This window comes from Protomyctophum parallelum (assembly GCF_964188405.1).
Source record: "Protomyctophum parallelum genome assembly, chromosome: 12".
NCBI classification, from domain to species: Eukaryota; Metazoa; Chordata; class Actinopteri; order Myctophiformes; family Myctophidae; genus Protomyctophum; species Protomyctophum parallelum.
Genome location: NC_139712.1, coordinates 23,443,162 through 23,466,322, shown reverse-complemented (window position 1 = coordinate 23,466,322; position 23,161 = coordinate 23,443,162). Strand labels below are relative to the sequence as shown.

Genomic DNA, 23,161 nt, shown 5'->3' with positions numbered 1-23,161 from the left:
GAAGTGGTCCTTTAAGGCCTGAGGCAGATTCTGCAAATGCCTTCAAAATCTGTATTTATTTATCACACTTTCATTGTTTTTCTAAATTGACACGAAGCCAACACTAAATGACACACGGATACTTTACCGCTCTCAATTGTTTTGTTTATAAAGGGAAAGAACAATTTGATAGAGGTTCACCTTGCCATGATCTAACTCCAAAGGTGGGCAAGAAATCAAAAGTAATTGCTCCATTGATTGAATAACATGCTCCTCATTAACCGACATTGACTCTTTTTGCCCGTAATCAATCAATCTGATTCTGACGATATAGCCAAAAAGTTCAAGAGGAAAAAGAAACTGCAAATAAAAGAAGAAAAGACACAACAAAACACATCACGCAGTCAAAATTAAATGAACAGGGCATACTCTATACTCCTCTACTATTTCCCTCTATACTCCTATGTGATTGTGATTATGTCAATTGCAATGTATTTCTACTTAATGCACCAAACCTTTAATGAACAAAAATTGTGTGTAACTTCCCTTAAACATTGTTCTTCGTGGCAGTCAAATATTCAGAAGATGCAGTCATATGTTCTCAACATCGGCTGCAGTAGTGATAAGGCCTACACTCACTAATGTGTGTTGTGCCTTGGTGACCCCTTGTGGCCAAAGTGTGCTATCTCCCAGAAGACAGAACATTGGAGATTCTGGTAGCCTGAGCTAACGTGTTAGGTTTCTGGTCTAGAGGGGCGGGTCGCGGCTGAGATTTGCGCACGCCCTGATTGGATCTCATCGATCTGTCCGTCACCCCCGGCCCCTCCTCTCACAACTAGTGCAGCGCTACGTCACATCATTTGGAGCGACGCCCACCCGGAAGGGTTGACTCCCAATTTTAGACCAGAGCGGCCAATGCGTTCCTCCAGGCTTTCAATTTTTGCACCAACAAAAATGAAAGCCTGGTACCGAGGCTAGAGATTCTGGTAGTCTTTATACATTTCCAACATATTTTGTCTTCTACCAAGCCCCATACTAAACAGCTTCACAGGAGTATAGTAGAATCCATGTAGGATTTTCTCTCTGAGTCTATGTAAAGATTTGCACACATGAGCGCTGTGAGCTTGTGGATCTGCTATTTTTTCAATGGCTAACGTTTAAAATCATGGTTAACGTGGTTAACCCATTTTGGGCGGGAACCCCTTTTGGTGTTTTAAACATGTTATAATTTAGCTATTGAAAAATAGCAGATCTACAAGCCCGTAGCGCGCCACTCGGTGGAGCTTGTAGGTCTGCTATTTTCTTTTTAATTGTGAAAATATTTATTTCAGAAAACTGGAGGATTTAGAAGATTATTTTTACATTTTGAGGTCAGGCCTAAATGGGTTAAAAGCTAACGTGACACAGATGCGTCCTCGGGCCTAAATGGACCGTTCCCTGTGACATTGCCTCCTCAGACAGTCGACACGTCCTGAGCGTGGGCGAGGACTGCTGCCTGAAGGTGACGGACGTGCAGTCAGGCATGGTCATCTCCTCTGTGAAGGCCGAGGAGGAACAGAGGTAAGATCACAGTGACACTGGGCTCACCTTAGCCCCAGTTAGGTTCTATGCACACAGACTAAAGGCTCATACATAGTCTGGATTTGCGGTGGTGGGGTGACCACCGAACCAGTAACTACAACATGACGTCACGAGCCGCGGTGAAGAGCAAACCACCGCCACCGCTCCAGCCCTTCTCTCTGTTTTTACTCACCACCGCTCAACGTTATTTCAGCTCCGGTGGTCAGCTCACCGGATATACGCGACAAGGGGGCGGCAAGATGCCATCTAGAGCAGGCGTCTCCTCCGGGGAGCTGGTGGATGGAAATGCCGCTCACGTGCGGCTGCAACTTGACGCGTCGGCCAGAAAACCGGAAACGCTTTGCCCACGCTAAGAAGTTGCAGCTGCGTGCTAGGGCATTCACTTCTAGTCATTTGTACTACCGGTAGTTGCCTAGTTTACTAGTCGACTAGTTGTTTAACTACCTATTATGTAAAAAGAAATAATTAATACTTAATTGTACATTTTAAAACTGTGTACATTGGTGACTATAACTATAATCTACCATCTACCTGATCTGGAGGCCTACAAAATTAACTTTTTTATTTATTTTTCTTATCAACTAGTGAACTAGTACCAACAAAGTCGACTAGTGGATTTACTAGTCGACTAGTTGAATAGTCCACTACATAGTTGCTTAAAGCCCTACCGCGCTAGTGGCTTTTCCTTCCTTCCGTAACTCTCCCTACTTCCTTCACAGGTGTTACCGATGATACTAATGAAAGCTCTGTTCCATTCTGGTCAAACAGAGTCTCAGGGTGCTGCTATTGTGGCTCACTGGACCCCATACGGGTGTGTAACTCCGAGAGTACAAATGGAACCAAATGTATTTACGAGTTAATTTGGTTCCATTTGTACACTCTCAGGTTCAGGTTTATTTGTCATTTGTATAGATACAGAGTATACATACAATGAAAATTATTTTGCTCAGAGCACTCTCAGTCTTACATACACAGGACATAAACAAACATCTATAGTGCAAGAAAAGACAAAAAACAGGAAAAGAAAAGTGCAAGTGAAGTGAAGTGCAATACAGTTCAAGGTCAGCAGCCTGACTGCCTGGGGGTAAAAACTGTTACTGAGACAGGTGGTACGAGATTTGATGCTCTGGTAGCGTTTTTTGGAAGGGAGTAGTTTGAACAGGGTATTTGTGGGGTGGCTGGTGTCTTCCATGATGTTATGGGCTTTTTTCTTACAGCGAGTGGTGTAGATGTTATGGAGACTGGTGGAGACTTTCCTTTGATGGAAATGGGGGTGTGGATACCTTTGGACTTCCTAAAGTCTACAATGATTTCTTTGGTCTTATTGGTGTTAAGTGAGAGGTTGTTGTTATCGCACCATAGAGTTAGATCCTCTATCTCCCTCCTATAGGCCCTCTCATCACCGTCGGTTATTAGTCCGATCACTGTGGTATCATCCGCAAATTTAATTATGATGTTATTCTCATATCTGGCGACACAATCAAACGTAAACAAGCTGTACAGCAGAGGACTGAGGCAGCAGCCTTGGGGCGCACCGGTTCTGGTGAGAATTGTGGATGAGCTTCTCTCTCCTATGCGAACACACTGGGGCCTACCCGTCAGAAAATCAAATAGCCAGTTACAGCTGCCCACACCAAGGCCACTGAGTTTCAACACTAATTTAGATGGTACAATAGTGTTAAATGCGGAACTATAGTCTATGAACAGTAGTCTGACATAAGAGCTTTTCTTTTCTAGATGTACCAGGGCAGTGTGTAAAGCAAGAGAGATTGCGTCATCCACAGATCTATTTGCACAGTAAGCAAACTGTAAAGGATCAATACTAGCAGGAATTATGCTCTTGATATAAGAGATAACCATTTTCTCCAGGCATTTCATGAGAACAGATGTCAAAGCAACAGGTCGATAATCGTTGAGACAGGTAACAGGTTTTTTCTTGGCAATGGGTACAATTATAGTTTTTTTAAAACACAATGGCACCATGCACAATGACAGGGACAGGTTAAATATGTCTGTGTATACCCATGACAGCTGGTTATAGCATGTCTTAAGGACACGAGAGGCTATCCCATCTGGCCCTGCAGCTTTATGAGCATTAACTTTTTGGAACGCTTTACTCACAGTCCTCTGCGTCACCTGCAGGTCCACCGCCTCAGGTGCGCTCTGCGCCGTAGCTGGGTCCGAGTTGTGAGCCTCGAAGCGGGCAAAAAAGTTATTCAGCTCGTCCGGTAAAGACGCGGAGGTGTCAGTGATATTTCCTGACTTGGGTTTATAGCCCGTAACCGCCTGCAGTCCGCTCCACATTCGCCACGAGTCACAGCCGCTGTAGTTGAGTTCTAATTTGACTCTGTACTGTCTCTTTGCGGCTTTGATAGCAGAGTTATGGGGGGGGGGGGGGTCCTTGAAATTAAAAAGCTTGAGAACCACTGTACACTAAATGGAACAGAGCCTTAATTAGCATCATCAGTAACACCAGTGAAAGAAGTCTGAAGAGGCCCGGAAGTAGTTGTAGTCATTTCCAAAAAAGGGCGTTTGTGCACAGGAATAGTGATGCCTTTTGTCTGCGGGGGTCCACAGGTGTTTCTGCTGGGACGGGAACAGCGTTCTATCAGGCGGACGGTCCGGCGACCTCTTCATCTGGGACCTGCTCAGCAACACGGTGACCAACAGGATCCCTGGACACTCGGGTATATCAACGCACCTTCCACACACTCTTAAAACTCATTGCCCGCCAGATATATTTATCTCTGCGTTTTAGCCCTTGCCACGATCTTTTCAGAGCGAGCTCTTACTCTGAAGACCAAAAAACTCACGGGCCGTGAACGGGGACGTAAAGACGGCTGTGTTAATTGTCCCGCCATCTTATTTTAATTCACCCGAAACATAACATTTTGTATCCGCGACCAGTGACGCTTTAACTATGAATAAAGCTTGTTTTGGTAATTTTTTTAAACTCAATCTGGGAAAGGTATCAATGAGCGTTGGGCTTGTCGAGCCTGTTATGGAGCATAGCGGTCCATGATGTCATGTCTAAAGTCTAAACGATCAAGACAAGAGGCGATCAAGAAATAAATCTAATCACCCATGCTGGCGCAAACATGTCGGTCTAAAAGTGTATTATTGATACCTGCCAACCAGCACTGCCCGGGGAAACAAGGAGTAGGAATTGTATCCAATATTGCACCATCCACAGCTGTGGTAACTGCATTTGTAACTGTACTCACTCACCCGTAACAAATTCCTAACATGTTTTGTGTGTGTGTGTGTGTGTGTGTGTGTGTGTGTGTGTGTGTGTGTGTGTGTGTGTGTGTGTGTGTGTGTGTGTGTGTGTGTGTGTGTGTGTGTGTGTGTGTGTGTGTGTGTGTGTGTGTGTGTGTGTGTGTGTGTGTGTGTGTGTGTGTGTGTGTGTGTGTGTGTGTGTGTGTGTGTGTGTGTGTGTGTGTGTGTGTGTGTGTGTGTGGAGCAGGTGCGGTCACGGCCATGTGGATGAGCGAGCAGTGCACGACGGTCATCACAGGAGGAGAAGACAAACAGATCATCTACTGGAAGTCCCACTTTTAAACCGAGAGGCCTCGGACTAGAGAGCAGTGATCGATCGACTGCACTACACACACACACACACCATTCTCCAGCCTGGACACGAGTATGAGCTGTGACGCTTTGTTCACACTGAAAGTCTGCCAGTCTGAAAGCAGCATTGCGGTTCGTTCACACCGAGCAGACACGGCACAAGTTTGTTATGGTGATGATGAGGTATTTTACTTAATCAATAAAATGCTTAGCTTTTTCCTTTTTTTGTTGTCTGGAGCAGTACAAGTATCAAGAATTGCACATATTGAAAAATGGTCAGAATTTTCCGCCTGCGTGAACAGACGTGTGTGTGTGTGTCGCGAAATGACCTTTCCGCTGTGAATACTGAACAAACTGAATGAATCAGTATTTCCTTTTTTATTTTTTTTCTGGTGTGAATGCACCTTCATTCAAACTAGACAGCAGTGCCCAAGTCGGACTCACTCATGTGAACCTGATGAACATTCTTAAAATCCACCAACTTGCTGTGCTGTATTACAGTACAGCATGGCCGCGGGAAGATATTTACAGCAGGAGGTGCTGAACGTAAAGTAGGCACACGCCTCGTGCATGCGCATTTTCACGCGGAAAAGTGGCTTTTACGTTACCTCTCCACACGCACGAGCAAAAGAAAAGTACTTTCAAGTCGAATATCATAGCATATTATTGCCGTGCACAGAATTAAAGAGTCCAGTATTGCCTATAACCACGTAAAACCTAATAGTCTACTTTGATGTGCGAAAATAGGAACGGTCGATCTATACAAGCTGTTGTGAGCTTGTATTTCGGCTACCTTTCGCTGAATGTTCACCTGTTATCGCAGAATGTTTGCCTATCAGGCCCAGATTAGGAACGCCAGGGGGTTCTTGTGGTTAAGGACGGGTAGTTGAGTAGTTCTCAAAGCAGAGTCCGGGGTGGGGGGGGGGGGTCCAGGGGGTCCCCAGGGTGGTCCCTATACCAAGGAAAAAGTAGTCGATATAGCATAAACGATCAGTTAAACCACTATATGCACCAGCTATTTAAAAAGAGCTGATCTACAAGCTCACAACATCCCATGGCGCATTGTGTGCTCGTAGATCTGCTATTTAAAAGGGATCCCTGACTAATAAGACAAATCTGCCTTAAAACATTATACTCACCCTCTATAACTAAAATAAAAACACCTTTAATATTTTTATTTCTTTCATAAAAAGATAATCTTTCACTCCCGTGGCAAGGTGATGATGTCATTATGTCCATGTGTGGTCCAGCCCTATGGAATATATGGAATGCACATGCTAATAAAGTATTTAAAATGTTGCTTTGATGCTCATTCTTAGGAAGTATTACGTTCTTTTTAGCATATGCATTCCATACAGTCCATAGGGCTAGACCATATGGGCATATGATATCAACTTGCGACAGAGTTGTAGAGGGCAAGTATAATGTTTTAAGGCATATTTGTCTTATTAGCCATGCAGGTACCCTCTAAAAAATATTTTTTAAGAAATTTGAGAGAAAAAGGAAAAATAATTATATACTTGAAAGATTTTAACAACACAAATCTTGTATGGGGGTCCCTGGCACAACATATTTTCAGATGTGGGTCTTTGACCAAATACATATTGACTTTGGGGACACAAGTTTGAGTTCATACAATGGCTTATTTTGATTATTTCTGTAGGCTTCACTCATATAGAGCGGCGCAGTCCCTCCCCCTTTCAGAACAACGAACGGCCCAGGAAATGAAAACGCAATGCATTTCCCCATAGGCAGTTTTTATTTAATTTATTTAAAGACCTTTTAAGCGTCGTACGAAGCCAACTCTTGTCGTGACAAATCATGACAACACACAATATTTTGGACCAAACAAATAATTACAAAGAAGAAAAACAACAAAAAAAGTGTTGTAACCTGCCGTTTTTTTCTACTTTCTAATTCTTTGTTTGGCCCGAAATATTGTGTGTGTTGTCATGATTTGTCACGACAAGAGTTGGCTTCGTACGACGCTTAAAAGGTCTTTAAATAAATTTATGGGGAAATGCATTGCGTTTTCAGGGACTGCGCCGCTCTATAAAGGTGTGTTGTGTGCATCTGTTGTGTATCTTATTATGACGTTACATTGTTTCTCTTTTAAAAATGATTTGTTGATGATGATCCGTCTTCCTGTCTCTGTGTTTTATTCCACGAAGCTTCCGTTCCGTTGTTTCGTCAGAACTTGGTTCTGCTGAAGAACAATAAATAATGGCATTGACCAACGCAAAGCATACCTCTTTGTCTCTCTTACTATTAGCCCACGTACGTCTTAAAGATAACAAATTTTATTTTGTTTGCTTTGTACCCCAATGTACACATTTATGTGTACATATCCTACTGACTCAACTGCCACTGAGGAGCCCCCAACGGGAGGATGTCGAGCCACTGTCCTACTCCCGCCCAACACTCCCTGCTGATAGGCGCACTGCCCTGGCTTCTGTCATGGTCATGTGAATACAGGTCAATGGGCTCTGTGTGCACACGCCATTTTGTAAAGAACCTGCATGGGCCCCTTTCATACTTCCTTTACAGGTGTTACCGCTGATACTAATGAAGGCTCTGTTCCATTCTGGTCAAACGGAGTCAGGGTGCTGCTACAGTATACATGTACTCAAGTACTGTACTTAAGTGTAATTGACTTTATTTGTTTATTTAGTCGGGACAGTGTATATTGATGAACATTACATTAGAAATGGAGTGTAAATATACCAGATTTAGCTAAACATGCTAATTTCCATCTGCAGTCCCCAGACATCAATCAATACAAACAGGACTGACATACAGGAGTCAGGACATACCGGTAGCATACAAATACCTAGTACATTTCAAACGTAATAAGACTAGTAAGAATAACAAAATAAGAAAAGATTAAACTATTATTAGGGTAGGCTCTATTTTGGACTAATCATCATAGACGTAGCCTACATGATCACAAGACTGGTTATTTTTTAACCATTGTTTGTTGTTAAAGTTGTCCTTTAAAAGCTGTGAAGTGGGAGGGTGGGGATCTCCCTCAGTGTGAGAGGGAGCTCATTCCAGACAACCTTTTATGGACAGTAGCCTACATTTTGACTGAAGGTAGACTTTCTGCCATGGACCTCACATCAGTCACCCCTGGATGCAGACCTGGTGTCATACGTAACATAGTATAGGCCTACAAATGTTGAGGTATTTGCACTTTGCTTGAGTGTGTCCAATTTGTAATACTTTTACTTCTGCACACCACTCTCAGATCCAAATAGAGGAGACTAAAAAAACAAATAATTATTAAAAAATAAATTAAAACAATAAATGAAAAACCACGGCCCCTCACGGTATTAGAAGCACACACACTTACATGCAACTGCAGTGTAATTATTACCTACCGGTAGGCTTGTTGTACCTAGTTTGATTACTTTGTCTAACATAACTATTTTGTTTGTTATCTTAGGTGAGAACCATGCAGCCCTTTATGGATATCTTTTTTCACCTGCACTTATTTTTCTCTTTCAAATGTTACGTTCTGATACTGTTTTCTTGTATAGTGCGAATACAAAAACAGGGAAAAAAAACATTTCACGTGAGTTCACATTCTCTCCGTCCGCAGTCAGTCATGGTCTGATCTATTTGATTTATCCTCTGAGTTCAAATCTATCCATTCCAAATCTATCATCGACAGTTACACACCTCCTCCACCAGGGGGCGAAAAGCATTAGGCAACAGTGCCCTGGATCCTGTGTTGCGCTGCTTGACACCTTAAACTTTAACGTGTGTCAAGTTTAGATATACTCTTTAAGGCTTAAAGAGTATATCTAAACTTGACACACGTTGACCAGGAAGTAGAAGGTCTTGTAGTTCTTCCTAAAAATAATTATTTAATTACTTATTTTTTACACAGAAACATAATGTGTGTCTTATAGCATCATTTAAATGCTTAATTTGTAGTTTTAATGTGCAAATTCAACTTTTTTTCAATACTCTACGAGATACTCTTATTTTGAAGAGACCGGAAGTCTTAAATTTGCTCATTAATCTGCTCACTAGACGCTGCCTTCTTCGTGTTGACGCGAGGTTTCTCCTAAACAAAGACGGTCTCACAAACAAGGAGGTCAAAATGTCTCATAAAAGCAGTTAAAATGTCTCCTAAAGGAGTTAAAACGTCTCATAAAGGAGGAAACATGTATTTTAAAGGAGATAAAACGCGTCAAATGGAGTCTGTACGGCTGGAGATAAACGGACACATGACGTCGGTGGGAGAGCAGATTTTGTGTGTTTTGGAGAAACACACAAGCGGTGATGTTTGTCGGGTCAGAGTGTTTGTATTGGAGCGCCTCAGTGCGGTCGCACAGTTCATGTGCAGCCTTTTCCACAGAGAGATTGAGACACTGTACAACACCGAACTACACACTGCAGGTAGGCCTATGACGTGTGTGTGTTTGTGGCTGCGTGCGTGCGTGCATACATGTGTTTGGCGAAAATCAGACCCATCTGAAGTGTGTGTGTGTGTGTGTGTGTGTGTGTGTGTGTGTGTGTGTGTGTGTGTGTGTGTGTGCGCGCGCGCGCGTGACGCTGCTCAACAGTGCCATCCAGCGGTATTGTCATGGTACTTCCGTGCTCATACACAGACAGACAGACATGCATACACAGTTACAACACACATACAAAATCACACCAACCACAGCAAGCCTCCTTTGTTTTAAACGGTCCCCCACTATAGCATGTCGGCAAAACCGGTTTCAGTTGTGTGTCCTGATCTCACTTCGCCCTTCGTGATGCTAATTTGCCCATTCAACATTATAATCCACGCTATGCGCCTCGCCCTGCACAATTTACAATTTAGGCATTTAGCAGACGCTCTTAATCCAGACTTCCAGAGCGATTTACAATAAGCAAGAACAAAAAGCATGGGAATACATCACATAAAAACATTTATCATGAAACATGCGTAAGGCCGTAAGCTAAGAAAGTAACAGTGGAATATCTATATAATGAAACTATACATATAAACTATACATATACTACTATGCTATACATATGTACTATGGCGTGCTATGACTATATACAATGCAATTATAGTGCTGTCTACATAACATGCTATAAGTCTGTATCAAATGCTATCTAAGTCTACAGAAATGCTATCTAAGGGGGTAGGGTAAGTGCTATGGGCCATGATGGAGTCTGAAAAGGTGGGTTTTCAGACTACGGCGGAAGATTGGGAGTGATGCTGCAGTTCTGACTGCAATGGGAAGTGCATTCCACAGTTTTGGAGCCAGTTTTGCACGGACAACAATCTGAAAATATGTTGTGGCACAGAGGGACCCCCATTCAAGATTTGTGATAGTTTTAAATGTACTCAAATCTTGAGTTTTTGAAAATTGCAGATCTACAGGGGTCGGCCTGTAGTGCCATGTTTTCATTTTTCTGATAGTCAGTGTGCCATATCAACACTTCGGTTATGACACCACATCAAAATGTAATATTTCCAACTGATTGATTTCCCAAAATGTTGTACATAACAACCTTCATGTCTTCCTTAAAAAAAACCTTTCACACCAGGATGTAATGATCATTATACTCCCTGTTTTTATTTTATTCATTCTTTTGTTATACAAAGTTTCCCCTACCCCAACGGCCAACCCCCCACCCCACTCCAGTCACAGCTCTCTCACACTTATGCCAGTTACTAGTTAGTGTGCCAATGTTGGCACCTCTGCTAGTTTGCTTACCCCTGATCTATAAGTGAAGTGGTTTTCAACCACTTAGGAGAGATACCAGGCAAACGTCGATCAAAATAACAATTTGTCTACATTCTCTAATTGTGTAGACTTATAAATTAAGTAATAATGCAGATGTTTAACAATAATTTAACTCTTGAGATTGTAAAAAAAATATTTAATTTTACACTCAAGTGGACCTGTTCTTATTTCAAGTTTGCATCAAGTTTGTTCTTTTGTTTTGGTGAACATAGGTGGAGGAATTGGTGAAAAAAAGAAGAAAGAAAAAGAAATAAAGAAAATGTCCAAAGGAAAGAAGAAGACAGGTGAGAAAGAAAAACATGTATATCTGTGTTATACATGTATGTGAATGTTGTTGCTAAAAACAATACATCTTAAGAAAAGAAAAGCAAAACATTTTTTGTTAGTTTTTTGTAGTGCATTGCCCCACAACGATAATGATTTGTAGCAAAGCATCAATTAGTTGATTTTTTCAATGACAGATAAGGGCAGGTATCAATAAGATGTATCTTCTTCCTGCTTTTCTTTCCTTTATGGAATATGTAAAGAAGTATTTATGGTAAAACCGCATCACTGTCGTGCCGATAATCACGGTAAAGCACACCCTCTCATGCAATAATGCTTAAATCAGGCATGAGATGCAACATGCAGCAGCGCTTTTATTGAACTACTGTAGCAGTGGTTATGAAACAAGTGTCAAAGTGAACTCATATTGTCCTCCGAAGGTGACAAAATGTTACACGTCCATCATATTGAAGTGGTTTGTTTGGATGTCTGTCGGTCGGTGTAACAAGACTTGAGAAATGTTCTCCCTATCCTTATTAATGAATGAATTCAATCAACCCGGGAGTTTTTCCTGTGTCATCCTCCATGGACCACTTTGATCGAGCTGCTGTGTTTCAGATGGCTTGACCGATAAGTCTATGGCAACCGAGTGGAAGAAAGAGACAGAAAATGTCACTTAAAAATGGCTCTGCTTTTTCTCATGTAATTTATTTCCCCCTTAGACTTCCTAGCCTCCAGAGAGGAGGTTTGTGCTGAACAGCAGGAGAGGAGCTCCAGTCTGGTCCAGGAGGAACCACAACCTCCACACATTAAAGAGAGACCAGAGGAGACTGATGGTTCAACATTGACTAGAAGTAAAGCATTACTAGAAGTAAAGAGTGGAAATGATGATGACAACGGAGAGACAGAGCCTCTAGCCGGCACCTCAACTGAACACATGACAATACAAGCTTATATAGTAGGCAGGGTACCATCACAGCCAACTAGTGATGACCAGCTACTCTCTGCACACGGTTCTGATTCTGACACTGAAGAGAGAAGTGAAGGTGATGTTGCAAACAGAGAGATGGAGCCCCTATCCAGCAACTCAGCTGAATGTATGAAAACACAAGCTGATGTAGAGGACTGTGGAACAGATCAGCTCCTCTCTTCAGACTCTTTTAAATCTGAGGTTGAAGACAGTGATGACTGGGCGGAGACCAGGGAAGGTCAGTCAGCTTTAAACTCACTGAAATCAGACAGTTCTGAATCTGATGACTTAAACAGTGATGACTTAAACTCACTGAAATCAGAGGAGACACAAGATGTGGAAGGAGACAACAAGATGTCTGAAGATATGAACACTACCTCCGCGAGGAGTCACACAGGGAAGAAAAGCTTTCTTTGTTCATATTGTGGCAAAACGTTTAATCAAAAGAGAGGTCTGAAGAGACACACAGTGATTCATACAGGAGAAAAACCCTGTAAATGTACAGTGTGTGGCAAAGGCTTTAATCGAATGCATCATCTAAAAAGACATGCAATGATTCATACAGGGGAAAAGCCCTTTAGCTGTACAGTGTGTGGAAAAGGCTTTATTCGATGGCAAAATCTAAAAACACACACAAAGACCTGTCAAAGTCAAGACCTGAAAACTAAGAAGAAAAGCTTTCTCTGTTCATTTTGTGAGAAAATATTTAAAGATAAGAAAAGTCTTAAGAGACACACAATGATTCATACAGGGGAAAAACCCTTTATCTGTGAAATTTGTGGCAAAGGCTTTATTCGAATGTATGTTCTTAAAAGACATGCACTGATTCATACACGAGAAAAGCCAGTTAGTTGTAAAATGATTGGCAAAGCCATAAGTCAAACTGGTACGATGAAAAAACACCAGGAAAACCATACGGGTGAAAAACCCTTTACTTGTACAGTGTGTGGCAAAGGCTGTAGTCTAAAGGGTGGTCTAAAAGTACACATGAGGATTCATACAGGGGAAAAACCATTTATTTGTACAGTGTGTGGCAAAGGCTTTTGTCAAAGTAGTGCTCTAAAAGAACATGAGAGAATTCATACAGGGGAAAAGCCGTTTACTTGTACAGTTTGTGGCAAAGGCTCGTGTACATCGTCTGATCTAAAAAGACACCTGAGGAGTCATACAAATGAAAAGCCCTTTACCTGTACAGTTTGTGGCAAAGGCTACAGTTCAACATATAGTCTAAAAAGACACATGGTGATTCATACAGGTAAAAGGTCCTTTACTTGTAGAGTGTGTGGCAAAGGCTGTAGTCTAAAAGGTGGATTAAAAATACACATGATGATTCATACAGGGGAAAAACCCTTCACTTGTACAGTTTGTGGAAAAAGCTTTAGTCAGAGTGGTACTATAAAAACACACATGAGGACTCATACAGGGGAAAAGCCCTTTACTTGTACAGTGTGCGGCAAAAGCTATAGTTTAAAGGGTTGTCTAAAAACACACATCAGGACTCATACAGGGGAAAAACCATTTACTTGTAATGTGTGTGGCAAAGGCTTTGGGTACAGTGGTTATATGAAAGAACACATGAGAACTCATACAGGGGAAAAGCCCTTTACTTGTACAGTATGTGGTCAAGCCTCTAGGTCAGCGTCTGCTCTAAAAAGACACATGGTGACTCATACAGGTGAAAAACCTTTTACTTGTAGAGATTGTGGCAAATGCTTCGGTCGAATGGACGATTTAAAAAGACACATGATAACTCATACAGGTGAAAAGCCCTTTAGTTGTAGAATTTGTGGCAAGGACTTTAGTCGAACGCACATTCTAAATAGACACATAAGGACCCATACAGGGGAAAAGCCCTTTACTTGTACAATTTGTGGCAAAAGTTGTAGTCAAAAGGGTGATCTAAAAAGACACATGAGAACTCATGCAGTTGGAAAATGCACGTAGTTTTCGTGTGTGGCAAATGTGTGGCATCTGAATACTGTGACAATAATTTATTCAAGTCATATAGAGTAGAAGTTGTTAGTTGAACATTATTAAACTTTTATTTTCAAAGACTCACACATGACAAATGATCATTCATTCTAATCCAGGATGACAACGACAAATCATAGATACTAAAGCAGAAGAGTCACTCATGGAAATCTTTTTTTTTTTTAGGCCAATGGATTTGAATTCATACATGATGTTTTGACACTGACTTGGTATTTCTTTCTCTATTCTTTAATCCTTTCTGTAACCTGTAAATGATGGAAGCTTGTACAAATTTCACCCACAAGTTCAATCATAATCTGATAATGGAATATTAAATGATTGTGTTTTTATTTCCTTTTGTATTTTATTTGCAACTCATAGGTTACCGGTAGAATAATATGTGCATGTCCATATTTGTCAAGATTTCAAATGGAATAATCATATTAATTTAACGCACTATAATATCCATGAACCCGGTCTATTTTGGCTGTTTGTTTTACATACTTTTGAATTTGCCCTTCATATACCTCATAGAAAGATTTTAATGTACCAATATTTGTATTTATTTACAAAGCTGGGGTGCCTGATGGAGTCGAAAGGAACTGACCAGAATAAAGTTCCTTCCACGCGCTACGTCTGGCCGGGGAAACTCCTTGGACTCCCCATGCATAGAAAGAAGCATGAGGTCAGTTCGCTGCCCCCCCCCCCCCCCCAGGTTGGCAGAGGAACTGTAGTGCCCACGATTAGATTAAATAATTGACACTAGATGAAAAAATGGGTTGCAAAGTCGTGGGATAAAAACATATCTATCTATATGACCCATTTTTTCACTTGTACTATTTCAACATATTGGACGCCACTGAAAAGAATTAATAAGATTGCATTTGAAAAATGCAGTGTATTTACTAAGCACAAACAATTGGTTGGAAAATAAGTTGAGTCTACTTTTGGGCGTTTATGAATGCTTTTGATGTTGCCTTCATGTACACACTGGAAATATAAAACTACGTCAGTGTTTTGTCAGGTTCTCAGTGAAACATTGCCTATGTCACCTCACAATTAATAGTTTTACTCAGAAATACTTTATTTTACCACAAAGCATTATACATTTTGATTTGTAAAATGCTGTGTCCTTGACTTCAATATTGAATAGTGACTCAAGCTCAATATTAATTGTCCTTTCCATTTATGTACTGGATCAAGGTCAAAATAATGGTGGAGCATGTTTTAGATGTTTGACAAAGAGAGAGAAAAAAATATTTGCACTATTGATTATTAATGATTGGAATCCTATCTGCATTTTAAATAGTTTTCAGATCAATAACATTAGCTACATACTCACGCCTTTGGCCATAGTGTAATACATATCGTCGCTGTTGGCCAGAAACCTTTTATTTTCGAAAAAAAGATTGTACAGCATGTCAGCATTTGAGCTTGTGTAGAATGATGCTTTTGAATTTTAATCCAGAAAAGTAACACTTTTGGACATACAGTCTCTTCTTCGTGTCTGGCCATCTTCTATATCACGTCTTTCCAGTGGTTGGCGCAGGCGAGTGCAGCGGCATTTGGCCCGGCCAGGTCATCTCCAGTACATTGTGGAGCAGAGATACACATCATGATGTGGTCCATTGTTTGTGGTTCGCCACACACGCATGCATCAGAAAAATATATATTCCATTTTTTCATGGATGCCTTGCAGCGTCCTTCGCCGACCCGCAGACGGTTCAGGGTCTTCCAGACGGCCCAAGGTTGGTCATGGCCAGTCGCGAGACATTCCTCTGGGGTGATGCCTCTCTCTGTCCACTGGGCTGTCCGGCTACCCATGCTGTTCCACTGGTTGTGCCACTCCGTGGTCCTGGCGACAGATGGTGTGGTCTCCAGTTCTGCAGTGGTATCCAGGAAGCTGCTTCTGGACCTGAGCCGTTTTTGGGGGGCAGAGTGTTCGTGCAGTGAGTGCCGGTTGTCATGGGCAGGGGCGGAGCTAACGGGGGTGTAGGGGGGGTGGTCACACCCCGGCCCGGACCTCCTGAGGGCCCGGGCTGTCAGCTGACCGATTGACGATTTTTTACACAGTCACTCACGACTGATAAAACCAGCGGGCCCCCGCGAATCCCGCAATTAACCAGATACAGAGCTTATATAGCCTATATAGCCTAATAGCCTACACTTTAGCAAAATATCATGTCTGATGAGAATGTACTGCGCTGGACTGTACAAGCACCGTGGAGTCTGTCTCAAGCCCACCACACACCGGCTGCGTCCGCCGCGCCGCGCGGCAACACGCCGCGCAGACGGTCGCAGATGGTGTGTGTCGGCTTCACACTCTCTCCAACAAACATCCTCACTTCTCAGCCACGCTCCAAAAGTGCAGCACCTGTCACTCATTAGTAGGCTAATCACTCTGTGAGGATTTAGGAGTGCATATGTGTGGATAACTTCCTTTTCTCCACAACGGACTGTTTTAGATTCTAAACCCCTTCTTGTTTCTTTTCCCTGTGTGCGATCACTCAGAAGGTGAAACAGAACACAAAGATGAGTAGTAGAGTAGACTATTTATTTTTTAACACACTAACGCACGCACCTCTCTCTCTCTCTCTCTACGTCTCTCTCTCTCTCTCTCTCTCTCTACGTCTCTCTCTCTGTCTCTACGTCTCTCTCTCTCTCTCTCTCTCTCTCCCTCTCTCTCTCTCTCTCTCTATCTCTCGTGTGTGCACTGCTGCGCAATGTCACAGACACAGGCGCGATCAATAATATATAGCATAAATAATAGGCAAAATATAGCACTTTCCCTCTATCTGTGACTGTGATCAGCTCCTCACACTCAACTCCTCTCTCGACTCTCGTTCATGCACGCCTGCTCAAATTAGCAGCAACTGTTTGCGTAATTTTTTTTTTTTCCCCGTCGGGGGGGGGGGGGGGGGGGGGGGGTGCTGTTGAGAGTCAGGTTCGGTGAGGCCCGGTCGTGCCGTCTCACACCCCGGCCCGGGCCAATGTTGTTCCGCCACTGGTCATGGGCCTGCTTTGTGCGCTCGGCTTTGGCGGTGACTGCTCTGCGGATGTCAGGGGGGCAATTCCAGAGAGGGCGTAGAGGCAGGGTGTGGGGGTTGTTTTGATGCACCCAGTCATTATCCTGCAGGTCTCGTTGAGGATGGGGTCTAGTTTGTGTGCGTGACTTGATTTATACCATGCAGGGCAGGCATATTCAGCGGTGGAAAAACACAGGGCTAGTGCCGTTGTGCGCAGCGTGGTTGGGTGAGCTCCCCACTTTGAGTTGGTTAATTGGCGCAGGAGGTTGTTCCTGGTGGACACTTTGGCTCTCGTCTTCTGGATGTGCTCTTTGTAGCTGAGGGTACGGTCTAAAGTCACTCCCAGGTAGACTGGGTGCTGGTGGTTCTCAAGCCTTATTCCGTCCCAGGTTACGTTGAGCTCCCGTTTGGCCTCCTTGTTTTTAAGGTGGAAGCTGCAGATTTGTGTCTTCCCGGGGTTTGGACGCAGGTGGTTTTCCAGATAGTATGTGGACATATCTGTCAGTCCTTGTTCCAGGGTTGACTCCACTTCTGGGAAGGTATGCTGCTGCGTTGTCATCGCTAGGTCGTCATACAGTAGGCTATGAGGTTGTCACCCGACATCAGGCACGTACTGGCACAGGAAATCAGCCCTGGCATTTGTGGTCTTCACCGGCCCAAAGACGCTACTATGTCCTTTTTATTACTCTTTCTTATTGTTTTGGCTCAGCCCCGGACCCATGACTGGCCTGTCCTTTTGGCACATGCCAGAATTGCCAGGCTGTCCAATACGGGCCTGCCCGACATAGATGACCCCCCCTTAATGTTCTGCTTCATCATACGAGAGTGTCACACAAAAGTAGTGAAAATAGCAGATTTACAAGCTCCCAATACATCACATCATGCTTTGTGAGCTTGTAGATCTTCTATTTTCACATTCAAATATTAATGAGAAAGGGACAGTTATGGACATACAAGGTTTCCACCCATTGACCGACAGCAACATACATTATATTATGATTATGTTTCTATCGAAAGGCTATTTATTTTAATATTTCACATGAGTTCACATTCTCTCCACTCCACACAGTCATTGTCTGATATATCTATCAGCGAGTCAGCGACAGTTGTACACCTCCTCCACCAGGGGGCGAAATGCAGTGCGCCCTGGATCCTGTTTTACGCATACATACGGGACACACACACGTTGGTCAGGAAGTAGAAGCTTCCTGTTGACGCGAGGTTTCTCCTAAACGAAGACGGTCTCACAACAAAGGAGGCCAAAATGTCTCGTTAAAGCAGTTCCATTTTTCATAAAGGAGTTAAAATGTCTCATAGAGGTAAGAGGAGGTAGCACGAGTCAAATGGAGTCTGTACGGCTGGAGATAAACGGACACATGACGTCGGTGGGAGAGCAGATATTGTGTGTTTTGGAGAAACACTAGCCCTGGAACATGACTGCCATGATAATTATCATGACAGTCATGCAGTAACTTTGCCCTGTTTTTTGCAGCCGCTGCATTTACAAGATTTCCGTATATTTAAACATTCAGATTTCAAATATAAAGTACTCACAAAGTTTCCCACGGGTGTTAGTTAGTAGCAGCGCGAGCGATTAGAATTGCTGCGTCCCGCGTTCTTTAATAAAATGCATTTTTGTCCGAGCTCTCCGGCTACTTTTTTCAAACGGGGTTCGTTTGGGAAATCCACAGTTGCACACCGAGAGCGCACTCGCCTATTAGTCTGTATTGGCAGGGCGGTCAGCGTACCTATATCGAACACACCGAGTGCCACCATCCTCCCGACCGATAGGGGCGCGTAGTTGAAAGCCAATGGCAAAATAACACCTCGGATAAAAATGCTTTTTATTAAACAACGCGGGATGCAGAAATTCTAATCGCTCGCGCTGCTACTAACTAACACCCGTGGGAAACTTTGTGAGTACTTTATATTTGAAATGCGAATGTTTATATATTTTAATTATTTGTAAATGTAGCGTCTGCAAAGACCAGGGTGAAGTTACGTCATGACCCTCGTATGAATACGAGGGTCATGTTTACAGGGCTAGAGAAACACAAGCGGTGATGTTTGTCGGGTCAGAGTGTTTGTGTTGGAGCGCCTCAGTGCGTCCGCACAGTTCATGTTTAGCCTTTTCCAAAGAGAGATGGAGACATTGCACAACACAGTTCTACACACTGCAGGTAGCCCAAACATTTAGACTCTCGTAGAGGTTTTTTTCGATTCTGACGAATCTCTCTACACCCAAATATTGTCGCGCGAGCAACGTTTGTGCCTCAAAATCACTAACCTTGTACAAATGCAAAATATAAGCTGCTTTTTCGTTTGCCCCACTTGTCCGGTGGGTGTGCGTCAAACACCGTAGGACCGTAGTTTTCAATAAAAAAGGTATTTTAAAGGTATATTCAGTGATTTCACTCAAAAAACCTTTGGTTTCGTTTTTGGCTGTGGGACCCAGCCTTTCGTCCAATCAGGATAGAGAGTCAAAAACGAAACCTAAGGTTTTTTGACCCCCAGGGGTTAACTGGGGACAGGGAGGAACTCCTTATATGGCCAGCACACTCTATAGTAGGGAGGATTATCACAACAAAACAAAAAAATAAGTGATATTTGAATTAAGTGAAATCACTGAATATACCTTTAATCCACTCTGTCTCGGAATCTGGCGGTCATCTTGGTTTTCTCTCCATTGTAAATGCGGGGCCGGCCAATGTTCTGTTGCGCATTTACAATGGGGGATTCCGAGACAGAGTGGATTAAAATACCTTTTTTATTGAAAACTACGGTCCTACGGTGTGTAATTGTTTGACGCAGAAAAAACCTACGAGAGTCTAAATGTTTGGGCTACACTGCAGGTAGGCCTATGACCGTGTGTGTGTGTGTTGTTGGCCACGGACCCTCATCTGAAAATATGTTGTGACATGGAGGAACCCCCATTCACGATTTGTGATTGTTTTTTTTGAAAATAGCAGATCTAAAAGCGCACATCGCGTCTAGTTTAAAGTTGTGCACACTTATGCCAATCAGTGCCAGTGATCACCCTCCCCTGTGCCAATGTTGGCACCTGTGCTACTTTGCTTACCCCTGATCTATCTATAGCAGTGGTTTTAAACCGTCTCTACATTCTGTAAATTAAGTAATAATGCAGATGTTTTAACCAATTTAACTCTTGAGAGTTTTAAATGGAACCAATTAACATGTGAGGGTTCATTTGGTTCCATTTAACACTCAAGTGGACTAGTGGAATAGGCAGCAGTGGCGGAACGGATTTCGGAGCGGTCTTGATATCGGAAGGTCGCTAGTTCGTATCCCCGGACCGGCACGTTAAAATTACCACAGCTGAAGTGCCCTTGGACAAGGCATTGAACCTCTACCATGAAATGCTCTTTTTGCAGGGCCTGGCTGTAAACAAGTTATTGTGCTTAGTCCAGTTACCCTGGGTAAACATAGTACCTTTCCTTTCCTTTCCTAGTCCTTATTTTTGCTGTGCCATGCCATTGTTCCGAAGTACCGTTGTTCCGAAGCCCCGATGTTCCGAAGCCCCGATGTTCTGAAGTACCGATGTTCCGAAGGGCCATTGATCAGAAGATGTCAATGAGCACTCTCCGGGGTGCTGAATGGCAGCTCAACAACGAGCCCCTCCACATCCCAAAAAATAAATATTGGTTGTTGATATTGGCAGGATACTCAGCCAATTCACAACGGAGAGTTGTTATAATTTGTATATATTCCCTGAAGTGTCTACAGTATATATATCATTAAGGACAATCATGTTTTTTTATATGCCTTTATCGAAAGATAAGAGCAGCACGCATGTCGGGTTATATAATGTGCTATATGCCACGGCTATATATAAGCCTGCATGCCGTCTCGTTGCACCCGTGATAACCATCCTCAGGACTTTGTTTTACTCTTATGTTTAGGCCTGCCGCCTATAGCCTCGCCTGGATATAATCCGCAGAGGGCTTTTTATTTATTTATTTTTCGTGTCTGGTCACGCGTGTAGCGTGTGCATAGCCACACAAGAAATATTCCAATAAGTATAACCTTGAACCTTATATGAACAAATAAGTCAACATATGGTGTAATATATTTCTTTACTTATAAATATAACAATTGGGGATTAAACGGACATCACTTGAGGAAACACGTGCTCTAAACAAAATGTAATAATAATAAATAATAAGCATATGTGCAGTCAAGCTCACAAAGTCTCACTTAAAATAGAATGCCCCCCTGAACAAAAAGTCCTGCACACACATATTCAGCTTCAGCTTCAGAGTCCAATACCCTCCTGCGGCCTCCTGCACCGCTGATGAAAAACTTAAACAAAATTGTGTACGGAATGCTGCACCGCATTCCAATAGTCATCCAGATTACGTACACCGTCGTGATATTCGCGCTTCAGACGCACAATGCGCTCCTCCAAATCCCTCCACTTCTTTTTGGGCCGTGGCTGAGCTTCTCCCCTCTCAGCAGCTGCCGTGGTGCTTTCCACCAACCGTTGATGATCCTTGAGATGGCGCAGGAATATCCACAGGGATGGGTGCCTCCTCTGCACTGTAGAATTCCATCTGATGAAAACCTTAGAAAAAATGAAAATCAATCAATCAATCAATCTTTATTTCAGATCCAGCTGGGAGATCCATATCACAATTAAACAATACAACGGGGAAATAAAACATAAAAAGAAATATATATAAATGCACGCTCGTGTGAAGTGAGGGGCGCTCACTGTATTTAATATAATAATAGTAATAATAGTCAAACATGATATTAATATGAATATTAACAACAACAAATTAACATCGTAGCTTACCTTCCACATAATTGTTGGTCCGATTGTCTGTAGTTCGTCTGTAGACGTTCCACAGTCGTGGTGGAAATTGACAGCCGTCATGAATGTAATTCTGGCCTAGATAGCGGATGAACCGGGTCAGTCTAGGAAAGCGCCTTTTTAGACGCACTGTAGCTCTATCAGTTGAGAGCAGCTGGAAGTTCTGCAGGACTAACAGAGGAGGCAGGTAGCCAATGGCCATGAATTTTTGCAGGCAGTTTCGCAGCCTGTCGTCCCTTTGGTATGGACCAGAAAGGCCCAATTATTTTATGCGCCTCCACAGACTCTGGCAGAAATGAAAATAACAGCCGTAAGACTGACTGTTGGGAAGTTCAGTCTGAATTGCCAGCAGAAGTGAACTTTCAAAATCGGTGATGATGCGCTCTGGTTCCCACGCGTGCCCAGTTACACGCCGCACTTTGCGCTTCACCCTGTGCAGAACCTGCCTGTATTGACCAACTGTTTTGCCAGTCAACAAGCACATGACCAGTGGCACCACACGACCCAGGTATTTGCCGTGAATGGTCACAAACTGCATGTAGGGCCTCGGGGTGCTCTTGAACGTGCCGTCCATGTAGATGTCACGGCACCTACCGAGCTTGGCAAAATTGTCATTGGTGCCAAACATTATTATTCCCCAGTCGTTGTCCTGGCGACAGAGAATTGGCCCCACGCCAAGTTCTTGCCCACTCACCCTCTACCCGAACATCATCTACTGCATGTGGTATGGGTGGCATGCATTTAGCACGTCGCCGATTTAGAGATGAGCGCACAGACTTGCGCACAGACTTGAATTAGTGCCCAATTACGCACGGTTTAAACAAATTCAAATCAGCCTTTCTTTGGTCATACACTATTTTATATTCATTCGTATATCCCCGTGCGTAATTGGCACTAATTCAAGTCGGTCTGTCATTGGTGAAACTGCGCAATTACGCACGGCTGAAATCCACTTGAGTTTAGTCCAAAGCTTTTAAATAGCGCACGTAAACGCACGCGGATCTTTCGTCTAGAGTCCAACACCTGTAAGGATGACCTCCGTACAGCCAGGGAACCGAGGAGGGAAAGTTTTAGTCCATAAGGGATATCGGTACCAAAGAAACAGGGTCACCGCAAACAAAATGTACTGGCGATGTTGGCAAAAGGCCTGTGGGGCCTTTATTCAAACGGCCGTGTTTGACATTGATGAGGAGGGTGCAGATATCACCATTTTACA

At 43.0% G+C, this 23,161-nt stretch overlaps 1 protein-coding gene and 1 long non-coding RNA gene across 4 annotated transcripts in view; both read left to right on the top strand.

Moving 5' to 3' along the window:
* The window catches only part of nsmaf (neutral sphingomyelinase (N-SMase) activation associated factor), a 47,022-nt gene extending 40,624 nt beyond the window's left edge, over positions 1 to 6,398 (top strand). For all 3 annotated transcript variants that reach the window (XM_083778305.1, XM_083778306.1, XM_083778304.1), the window contains exons 30-32: positions 1,437 to 1,539; positions 4,138 to 4,247; positions 5,027 to 6,398. In XM_083778305.1, coding sequence (XP_083634431.1) covers positions 1,437 to 1,539; positions 4,138 to 4,247; positions 5,027 to 5,121 — 308 coding nt within the window. In that variant the 3' untranslated portion in view covers positions 5,122 to 6,398. The remainder of the gene's footprint in view (positions 1 to 1,436; positions 1,540 to 4,137; positions 4,248 to 5,026) is intronic.
* A 2,809-nt stretch (positions 6,399 to 9,207) lies between these two features.
* LOC310868001 lies at positions 9,208 to 12,786 on the top strand. Its single transcript, XR_014570047.1, has 3 exons — positions 9,208 to 9,537; positions 11,093 to 11,164; positions 11,867 to 12,786. It is a non-coding gene; the product is annotated as an uncharacterized lncRNA (long non-coding RNA).
* The last annotated feature ends 10,375 nt before the right edge of the window (positions 12,787 to 23,161 follow it).